Source organism: Denticeps clupeoides, chromosome 20 (genome assembly GCF_900700375.1).
Source record: "Denticeps clupeoides chromosome 20, fDenClu1.1, whole genome shotgun sequence".
Taxonomy (NCBI): Eukaryota; Metazoa; Chordata; class Actinopteri; order Clupeiformes; family Denticipitidae; genus Denticeps; species Denticeps clupeoides.
In genome coordinates, this window is record NC_041726.1 from 494530 (window position 1) to 505572 (window position 11043).

The 11043-nt window shown below is 44.0% G+C and overlaps 1 protein-coding gene across 1 annotated transcript; it reads right to left on the reverse strand.

The window, feature by feature from the left end:
• Positions 1-1185: 1185 nt before the first annotated feature.
• Positions 1186-10577, reverse strand: LOC114770583 (sialin-like). The gene is made up of 10 exons (XM_028964621.1): positions 10440-10577; positions 10144-10361; positions 9601-9834; positions 4954-5128; positions 4405-4523; positions 4161-4322; positions 2325-2457; positions 1584-1731; positions 1414-1504; positions 1186-1338 (listed from the first exon to the last, which is right to left on the reverse strand). The coding sequence occupies exons 1-10, from the start codon at positions 10543-10545 to the stop codon at positions 1186-1188; spliced, it is 1539 nt and encodes a 512-aa protein (XP_028820454.1). The 5' UTR covers positions 10546-10577.
• Positions 10578-11043: the final 466 nt, after the last annotated feature.

Below are 11043 nucleotides of genomic sequence, written 5' to 3' on the forward strand. Positions count from 1 at the left end.
TTCAAAATACTGATGCTGGACTACAAAGCCAAACATGGAGTAGCACCATCCTACCTCACAGCCCTTATTACACCTCGCACTGCACCTCGTATACTCCGAGTCTCCAGTACTGCTCGCCTGGTCCCTCCATCTCTGAAGGTAAAAGGAAGACGTTCATCTAGACTCTTCTCTGTCTTGGCCCCTCGGTGGTGGAATGAACTTCCCCTCAAGGTCAGAACAGCTCCGTCACTGAGTATTTTCAAATGGCAGCTCAAGACCTTCCGCTTTAGAGAATATTTAGATTAACTTGTAAATTTCTTATTGTAGAAGAATCTTATTGTACAGAATCTACAACAGAGTGAATAAAAGATTGTATTCATAGTTGGGGTTCTAATGAACCGGAACTGATCACTTCATCGATGGTAACTTGAAAGCATGTTGTAAGTCGCTCTGGGTAAGGGCGTCTGCCAAATACCTTTAATGTAAATGTATGTACCAGAAGACCTTGGTTCAAACGCCACTTACTACGATCATGTCCCTGAGCAGGACACTTAACCCTGAGTGTCTCCAGGGGGGGGACTGTCCCTGTAAATGCTGATTGTTTTTTCTGCTCTTATATCGCTCTTACTGGTCCCCATATTCTTTATATGATGTATACTGTATTTTCAAAAATCAGACGCTTTCTCCCCAGGACGTGCCGTTTCCGTGTCTGTAGCTTTAAACGCTAATGGGATTTTTCCTTTGATTAAAAGTTAGTTGACTGTTAGACTATTATTGCTGCTACTCAAATCTGTTATTTAGTTTTTTATGACAGACTAATGAAAAGATGTATAAATAAAAACTCATGTCAGGCACCCATGCAGACTCGGACCATGTACTTCCGGGTTAACCACCTGACGCAGGAACGTATCTCTGTGAAATGAGGTTTAAACACCAAATATTTTACAATCTCTGCTTTCACGTGGCAAAATCACATTAGATTTTCAGTATGATGGCAGTTTATAATGCCAGATTATATTTTTTACCACAAGAGTAAAAAGTCCTTTCAACCAATCATATAGAAAAGATCTATTACAAAAACAGTATTTTTGATCTACACAAAAAAAGCAGATGGTTCAGTTGAACTACAGTAAAAATGCTATGAAAGAATAAAACAAGGCTTTGGTCTCTTTTGGTACTGTGAACAGTATTAATAAATGTATCGTATCAGCGCTCCATCTTTTCTTCATCGTTTATCAGCTCCTCTTCCACTGCCCACCTCTGGATTTTACCGCTGCCAAGTGCCAGGAAGAAAAGCGCCCCAAAGACACTAACTCCGGCAGACAGGAGGAACACATTCTTCCAGCCGGCCAAGGAGTGCTGAAAAAAACGGGTCTAAGTTATAACTTCCAGGTCAGATTTAAACCTTAAAACCAGGAAATTATGAATGCTTACATCTTTAGCCAAGTAGCCCACAGCAATGGGAGAAAGTACACCAGGAATGGTCCCAAAAGTGTTTGTGATTCCCAGAAGAAAGCCAGCATAACTAGAAAGTGGGGACAAAGTGACCAAATTTAGGGTGAAAACAGATAAAAATGGCAAGACGCCAAACACCAGACAAGTACCGAGGTGCAATGTCGATCTGGTTGATAAAAACCCCTGCAGCGCTGGCACCCCCTATGGTTGTGGACAGTGTGAGGCAGGTCACAGCCAGGGCACTGCTGCACCGGGTGTAGCCCACGGCCACCAGGAAGGTGGCTGGTAAGACAAGGCCTGTGGAGAGAAGAACGTTTGTCTGAAACTGTAGTCCTTCAGTCATCTACTAAAGAATCCGATTCGATAGACGGACATTTACATACTGGAGCAACTCTGGGTTACGTGTCTTGCTCAGTGACACAAAGTAATTGTTGTTTGGTAGTAGCCTAGTGGACAACACACTCCCCTGTAAACCAGAAGACCCAGGTTCAAACCCCACTTGTTACCATCGTGTCCCTGAGCAAGACACTTAACCCTGAGTGTCTCCGGGGGGGACTGTCCCTGTAACTACTGATTGTAAGTCGCTCTGGATAAGGGCGCCTGATAAATGCTCTAAATGTAAATGTAAATGTTGTTTAATCCAGTTATTTTGTGGTCTTCGGGTTTATAGGTTAGTATTTTTCTCACTTGAATGGTTGTTGTAGAAGCATTTTCTTGACAAATTTAGACTATGGGTTTTGGTTTTTCTATAGGGACGTTGTGAAAATGTACTAAGTCGTTTGAAATAGGTCAGTAAGAGTAAAAAAAACATTGTAATTGCTTCTTGAAATGGTCTATGTGAAGAAAGAGACTAAAGATCTTTAGGTGAATTGAAAGTTGAGCCAACTTGCCTGCAAGAGTGAATATCTTCCGAACAGCAGTGACACTCATCATCTCCCTCTCCAGGAGGTGATCTGCCACCACGCCTGAGAGGACGGAAAACAGCCAGGCGCCCAGGTAAGGAATCGCAGAGAGGAAGGAATTCTTTTTGTATGTAGAGGGAAAGAAAAAGGTGAAATGAATGATGTGTCAACAGGAGCACCAATAAACACATTCTGGACGTTTCACTGTTTCAGAGGTCATATCTTAGAAATATGATGTAAAGTTATCAAAATCAATATGAACAACCTTAGGTGAGAAAAATCAACATTTTAATCTGTTGTGTGAAGAAAACGGCTGAAATAATCCAATTTGTAGGTTCATACTCTCCACATACCAACTTTTCTTCCACTCCACATCACATCTCTGACCACCACTTTATGTCCTTCACCCTCACTTATCAGATCCAAGACTGACCGCCATCCACCATTCATTTGACAAAATCTTAACTCTGTCTCACCTTCATCTGTATCCTCTTGCACTCTTTTCACATTCTTGTCCTTACATCTGGAAACAACCACTAACACTCTCCTCTCCTCACTTTCCCTTTCTATGGATCATCTCTGTCCTTCATCTTCCATTGGAGCGTAGAGGAAATGTAAGAAATCACAGCCTGTCTTTAAAATAGCCAGGGTTCTTCCAATTCTAAAGAAACCTACTGCTGATCCTGCAGACATCAACAACAGACCATTGTCTCTTCTCTCATTTCTTTTTCTCTCAAGTCCTTGAGCGCTGTGTCTACAAACAGCTATCACTTCATCTGTCTCAGAACCACCTCCTAGAACAAAACCCATCTGGGATTAAACAGGTCATTCTAAAGAGACTGCCCTTCTGGCTGTTTCTGAGAAGCTACATGCAATAAGATCAGCAAAACATTTGTTCTTATTCTCCTCAACCTTTCTGCAGCATTTGATACAGTAAACCACAAGACTCTCTTGTCCATGTTAAAGAGACTTGGTATTCGAGGCTCAGCATTGTGATGGTTTACTTCCTACCTTGATGAGCGATCTTACCAAGTGACTTGGAAACAATCCACATCTGCCTCACGCAGACTCTCCACTGGTGACCCGCAGGGCTCAGTACTCGGTCCTCTCCTTTTCTCCCTCTACACGAGATCACTTGGTGAGGTCATTTCCTCACATTGCTTATCCTACCACTGCTATGCAGACGACACACCACTCATCTTCTCTTTCCCGCCCTCAGATCTACATGCTGCTTCCAGCAGACTCTTCATCACATCAGGATCTTGTTATGTACCTGAACAACTCTCAGATCTCAGATACAACTGCACACAACCTTGGAGTAACTAAAGACAACCAACTGTCCTTCTTGACTCACATCAGCAATCTTTCCTGGTGATGTAGATTCCTTCTCTACAATATCAGATGGATCCGCCCTTATCTATCAACACAAGCCACCCAGATTCTTCAAAGTCAAATTCCACTTTATTGTCATCTCACTATATTCAAATGCACAGAGAGACGAGAATGCAAAGCTTTGAAGAACAAAAAGAAGAACAAATAACACAAAAACAAAAAAACCTACAAAATAGTGCAGGTCAAGACAAACTAGACAAACCAGGCAGACAATATGACAGTATACTTGGACTAACTTGTAACTTTCGTATAGTCTGACTTATGTTTAATTATTGTGTTCATGGTTTGAGTCCTGAACATGAAAGCAAGTTGTAAGTCGCTCTGGATAAGGGCGTCTGCCAAATTCCGTAAATATAAATTTAAATGTTTGCCAAAAGAACTCCACCTTGAGCACACGGATGTCTGTAGTAATACCCATAACACTGATGTCACCTGCTGAAGGTCAAAATGTAGCACGGTGTCCATGTATGTTGGAAGTGAGGTAAGCAAAGTGTAGTAGGACCAGTTGAAACACATCTGACTGATGATGATTGCCCACAGAGGTACAGAAAACATCATAGAAACCAGAGGGATGGACCAGCCATGTGCGCTTCCCTGAAGAACAGAGAGCAAGTCAGGTCTAAACTCGACATTTAACCTTTCCCCCTAATGAAGTGTCATAAATATTAATATATACCTGCGATCCAATGGAATTGATAATGTAATTTTTTTCAGGTTCGCTGATGCGGGGATGAGTGCGTGGTTCATCTGACACCAAAATGAACCAAAATACAGCCCAGAGACATCCAGCACCTCCTGGACATGAAGAAAAACAGTAATTTGTGTAACTGAGTAAAAATGTTACTCTCCAGATAACATAATGGCTCTTATAGAAAATACAATCTATTAAAATAATTTACACCTCACATATTTATCCATGCATATTGTTTTTTTTATTTTAGGTTAAAAGTATAACAGGGTTGATTGTCTCTGTAAAATTCAGAGCAACATATACATGGTAAAGCATGATGACTACGATGGTAAACTAAAATCTTTCATGAGAAATAACTGGGCATCAATCCTAAATCTTTAGTAGTAGGATAGTTGATTGTTGTATTCACAAAAGAAATTAAAATAAAAATCATAAAGACGAAATAAGATTACTTATAGCCAATATTATAACTAATAGCCAATTGACCAGTGAAATATAAAGTTAAAAGTTAAATTATTTTACATATTTTATTACCACAAATGTAGAACACAGCAGACCAGCCCAGGGATTCACAGATGACGCCGGTGACTGGAAAGGCTACAAAGGCCCCAAAACTTGTCCCTGCTCCAGATATAGTAATGAGACGGGACCTTTCCAAAGGAGGTGCCCAGCAAGCCCACATGGTCATCATGGCAGGGAGCGTCACGCCCTAAAATTCAAAATTCACACGATTGGACGGGTAAAACATTTGAGGTAGAGGTGGACTAGCTGGTAAGAAAAACCCGCAATCGGAAGGTTGTCAGTTAGATTCCCACCATTGAGCAAAGTTCAGTCTCTGCTTCTCACTAAGGTCTTCGTCTTCTTCCACTTATCTGGGTCCGGGTCGCGGAGAAAACAAACAGAAGCAGTGGCAGATGGTGGCATTGTACTACTGGTACTGAAATATGTGGTTATGGTGGTATATTGGTGCTACAATGGCCCGGTACCCTAACTAAAACAGCCTAACTAGGGTGAATTTAGCACTGTCTGTGTCTAACAGGGTGACTGTGTGATAAAGTGGACTTTATAATTGACACTGTGTCTGGGACTTTAACAGAAAGCCAGAGAAAACAGATGGGTTTTCAGTTTCGATTTAAACACTGAGACTGAGACACTGAGACCCAAACACTGACTGGCAAGCCGTTCCACAACTGCGGAGCTCTATATGAGAAGGATCTGCTCCCAGCAGTACTTTGGGTACCAGAGGTGACCCCGCACCCGTTGATCGAAGGGGTCGTGGTGGGTCGTAAATATTTCGTACTATGTATCACCAACATCAGGTATGATGAACGTGGACGTGTCTCTGGCAGATGGGCTAAATACGTTCTATGCTCGCTTCGAGTCTGCAGCTAAAGATTCTAGCGATGCTACGGTTAGCGGCTCCAACAGCTGCAGACAGGAGGACACTGCCAGCACAGAGAACACTGAGAACCTCAGTGTCTACATCACGCCGGACCTGTCATGGTCCTGTCACATCAACACCGTGGTGAGAAAGGCCCGGCAGCATCTCTACCACCTCAGGCGCCTGAGAGACTTCAGACTGCCCTCCAAGGTGCTCAGGAACTTCTACTCCTGCACTATAGAGAGCATCCTGATGGGAAACATCTCAACCAGGTTTGGGAACAGCACCATGCAGGACAGGCGAGCCTTACAGAGGGTGGTTCAATCAGCTGAACGCATCATCCGTACCAAGCTCCCTGACCTTCAATCCATCTACAGCAAACGGTGCTCGACCAGGGCCAGGAAGATAGTGAAGCACCTCAGCCACCCCAACAATGGACTCTTCTCTCTGCTGCAATCAGGGAAGCGCTTTCGCTCCCTGAAGTCCAACACAGAGAGAATGAGGAGGAGCTTCTTTCTGCAGGCTGGCTGAGCTCTCAACAACAACAACAGTACATAGAACTCCAACACACTCCAGCACTTTCACTTTCAATCACTCTGGACTCTTTGCACAAAATAACTTTGCACAAAATCTTTGCGCTTTTTTCTCTTTGCACAATCTCTGCTCTTTGTTCTTTTTTTTATCTTATACATTGTCTTTCACTCATTTGCACACCTTCACCCTACCAGTTACACATATTTTATGTTAAAGACGTAAAAGTGTAATATTTGGTTATGTTTGCAATATTTGCATATTGGTCTTCATTGTATACTTGCAGTATTTGCAATACTGTGGTCTGTAGCAGTCGCTAAAAGCATTTCACTGCATATCATACCATGTATGACTATGTATGTGACAAATAAAATTTGAATTTGAGTATTCAGGTACTGCGGGGCGAAACCACTGGGGCAGTGGTGGCCTAGCGGTTAAGGAAGCGACCCCGTAATCAGAAGGTTGTCGGTTCGAATCCCGAGCCGCCAAGGTGCTACTGAGGTGCCACTGAGCAAAGCACCGTCCCCACACACTGCTCCCCGGGCGCTGGTCATGGCTGCCCACTGCTCACTCAGGGTGATGGGTTAAATGCAGGACAAATTTCACTGTGTGCACCGTGTGCTGTGCTGCTGTGTATCACATGTGACAATCACTTCACTTTATTGGTCAAAAGTAGGATTTTCTAAATTTGATGGGTAGTCAGTGCAGTGATTGTAAGACTGGGGTGATGTTGTCAATTTTGCAGAGACATGTCAACCAAGACAGGAGGAACACCCTTCATGTTCCTCCTGCGGGTAGTGGATGAGCCCATGTATCCAGTTCAGGCTGGGCCCGGCCGGACCTCATGGGTGAAAGCCCAGCCACCAGGCGCTTGCTCACGGGCCCCAAACCCAGGCCTGACTTCAGGGTGGGACCCCGGTAACCCTCCAGGCCGGGTACACTGACTCTTTGTTGTTCCTTCCATGAAAGGTCTTCTGAACTGTTCTTTATCTCACCCTTTACCTAAGACCAATTTGTCATGGTAGACCACACTAGCCCAGACAGCATAGCTTCTAGGATCATTAGGGCTCTCAAACTCCTCCACCACAATAAGGTGACGCTTCAAGGAAGAGGCTCACTAAGTTAAATACAGAGGACATATTTCATTTTGTGCTCCTGTGTTTCAAAATGACAATCACTTCACTTTCACTATACTGTTTTTCAAAATGATCCTGTAGAGTGGATAATGAATATGGAATAGACAGCCTTTTTACAATAAAGCAGTCATATCCTGAAGATAATCCATATCACTGTCAAAATGAATTTGTTAATCACTGCTATTAGCTTTAAATATTTAACCTGTTATAATAAATTAAAGCCTTTAATGTAGCTGCTTTTGTTTGGGAAGACTACAAATGGGCTTCATAGGCTTCTGCTTGATCTGTGCTTGAAAAGTTGAACAGTGGCGATAGTAAGGGACAGGGAGCGGTGACCATGACCACCGCTCTCGGCTCCATAGCCCAGCCTGGCTCTCCGCGAGCACTGGAGCTATTTTTGAGTTGCAGCGTAGCCGCTTCCCTCCTCCCGGTCCCAGACTGCTCTCCTGCTCTCACTGTTTACCGGTCCCGGAGCAGAATTGGGTTTAAGGCCACTTTCTGTTATCCAGATGGTGTGGAGGACGTTTCCTCCCAGCTCTACGCTCTTCGGATGATTCACAGCGAGATGGTCAGCGAGATGGTCAGCCGGGAGATGCTAGCAATGTACGAAGCTCACATCCAAGATGTGAGGGCAGTCCTGATGAGATTTCTCACCCACCAGTGCTCCACCAAGTTCCTGGGTTTTTACCATCTCACCCCAGGGTGTGGCCATGGAGCGTCAGAAGCTGGAAGCAGTGGCATTGTGGCCCCTACCCATGAAATTAAAACAGCTGCAACGGTTTCTCGGGTTTGCGAATTTCTATTGTTGCTTCATCCGTGGCTACAGTACAGTCGCAGCACCCCTCACTGCTCTCACAAAGCCATCTGTCTGTCCCTTCCTCGTGACTTCTGCTGCCATACACACCTTCAGATCCTTATGTCACCACGGCTCCTGTTCTTCAACACAAGGATCCAGCACTTACGTTCATTGTGGAATTGGATGCGTCAGATGTGGGCATTGGCACTGACTTTTCTCAACGTGATCTGGATCAGAAACTAGTCGCCCAGCACGACCATCGTCATCCCCGCCAATTGTGCTTTCGAGTGGGTCAACACATGTGGCTCTCCACTGAAGATCTTCACCTTTGGACAGAGTCACAGATCCTCAGCCGGCTCAACCCTGTCACCTATCGTCTTCAAGTCCCACCTACAATCCTGGATCATCCTGTCTTTCACATCAGTCGTGTCAAGCCCTTCTTCACTTTACCTCCTCACCCACCGGCTCCAGATCTTGCCGGTTCATGTTTGTAAATCAAAACGGTGGAAATTCGCCAACCTCTCTGCACTGGGGATTTTCATCTGTACCTACAAGAGCTGTACCTACAAGAGCAATTTACTTTTCCGCCTTGTTGTCAGGACAAAATAAAGGTGTGGGTTATCTTGTTATATTCTAGGTTTGGTCTAAAAAGAACCCCAGTATGCAACTTACATGCACTAATTATAGGTAATGTCCCCTGGAGTTAAAGGATAGTATATGGAATTTGAACAATTTTGACTTGTGTGGTTGGTTTTTCCCAATCAAGATTCCAGACATAGAACACAACCCAGCTTGTAAATAATAGCTGTGGTTCATAACACCTCAGGGCTTTAAATTTACATAGCAGTGTGTTTAAATGTGAATGCTGCAAATACTGCCTACTTCCATTTCAGGGCCACACCCAGTCCAATAAGAAGGATCTGTTTTAAGCATACTGTGTACAATAGCTTTTTTTGTTTGACATTTACGATATTTACAAATAGATAGACATCAGTCCTAATCTTTCTGAACCATTCAGCAGCACAAGACCCTCTTCACCATCATTAGCATCTTTGGAATGCTCAGCAGCTCTCTACTGGTCTCCTTCATGGCTCAGCACTTGGCCCTCTCCTGTTCTACTTTACACCAAATCCCTTGGTGAGGTCATATTCTTGCATGGATTATCCTACCACTGCTATGCAGTCTCCAAACTGGACATCTGTAACTCACTTTTGGCTGGCCTGCCTCTAAGCGCTACTTGACCTCTTCAGCTGATCCAGAATGCTGCAGCACAGCTTGTTTTCAACCTCTGGATAAGAGCGTCTACCAGATGCTGTCAATGTAAAATGTTCTCTTACCTCTCCAAAGCCTTCCAACGCACGCAAAGCAAACAGCCAGGAGACTCCAAGCTGAGCAGCTAAAGGGGTGAGGAGGGTGAGAGCCGCTGTGCCCAGGATGCCCCCACCCAGGAAAATACTCCCTCCAAAGCGACCAGCCAGATAGCCCCCCGGGATCTGAGTGACCATTTTTCCAAAGTAGAAAGCTCCAAGCAGCATTCCCTGAGTCTCCAGACTCCATGGATAGCGTGGACTCTGTCAAAAAGAAGTAGACATTTTTTTTATCTGAAAAACATCTGATTCAGTAGTTTTAGAACAAGACAACAGACTAAATAAAATGCAGCATGAAACGAACAAGAAGCATAAACTACAAATACAACTACAACAGAGTGGATAAGAATCTATTCATTGTTGGGGGTCCTAATGAACTACAACTGATCACTTCATCAATGGTAACTTGAAAGCATGTTGCAAGTCACTCTGGATAAGGGTGTCTACCAAAAGCCTTAAATGTAAATGTTAAATGCATAATATATTTATCATGAAAAAAAGAGGAGTTCTCACCCCATCCAGCCCGTCTGTGTTCTTGCTGCTGTTACGGTTGTCGGAATGTGCCGGACACTCATGCCCGGTGCTTCTGTTGAGGGACTGATGCGATTCGGTGCCGTTGACCATAGCAACCATGGCAACACTGAGATTGACGCGGAGTCCATATACCACAGCGAATCCGAAGAACATCAGGAGAGCCAGACTGTATCGTGCAGAGCATAACTGCGGAGCCGCTGTGAAACATACCAGAAAAATACAGATATTATTGTTTCCTTCTGTGAGGCCACTTCATCAGAAGATTAAGGACGTACCTGCTTCCTTCACAGCCGGCTCCATGTCATTGTTAAGGAGCAGGTCGGTCTCCTCACAGTCCTCCTCGGGGTCAGAGTTTATGGAGTAACCATCGCCTAGAGCCATGATTTGCAGTCAAGAAGCGGCCAGTGCAGTTTTGGTTGTGTGTATATTGTTCACTTAACACTGCATCTAATCAAACTTTTCCGAAAAAACTTTTGCTGCATTATAGTAACGCTGACTTACCGGGTTACGAGTTCACTCCAACGCATCTGCTCCCCTTCGGCAGGTAACAGAAAGAGGAAGAAAAATGCCCGAGTTGGAGAATTTATACGCGGGAGGAGGCCGGTCCGCCGAAACCCCCCGCTTCCTCCCGCAAATCACACACCAATTCCGGCCAAACAGCCTGCCTCAACAGAGATGTCACCGACAGCCCGGGAATTACATTTTTATTGCTCTTCAACTTTAAAACTGATTCATTTACAGATTTTATATTTTATAAAAAAAATTTCATGCTAACACATATATTTTGGCATCTATATTCCGGACCTGTACATTTTATTTAATTAAACTAGATGAAATCTTGCTGTACTTGCATAGTGACGATGAGATGATGCAAGAAGT

Bases quoted from the DNA above. Each gene is read 5' to 3' on its own strand.
- LOC114770583 (XM_028964621.1), bottom strand. From the start codon at position 10,545: ATGGCTCTAGGCGATGGTTACTCCATAAACTCTGACCCCGAGGAGGAC. The intron at 4,323-4,404 runs GTATATATTAAT...TCTGTTCTTCAG, and splicing joins TCAATTCCATTGGATCGCAG to GGAAGCGCACATGGCTGGTC. The intron at 1,732-2,324 runs GCAAGTTGGCTC...TTCTCTCCACAG, and splicing joins GAAGATATTCACTCTTGCAG to GCCTTGTCTTACCAGCCACC.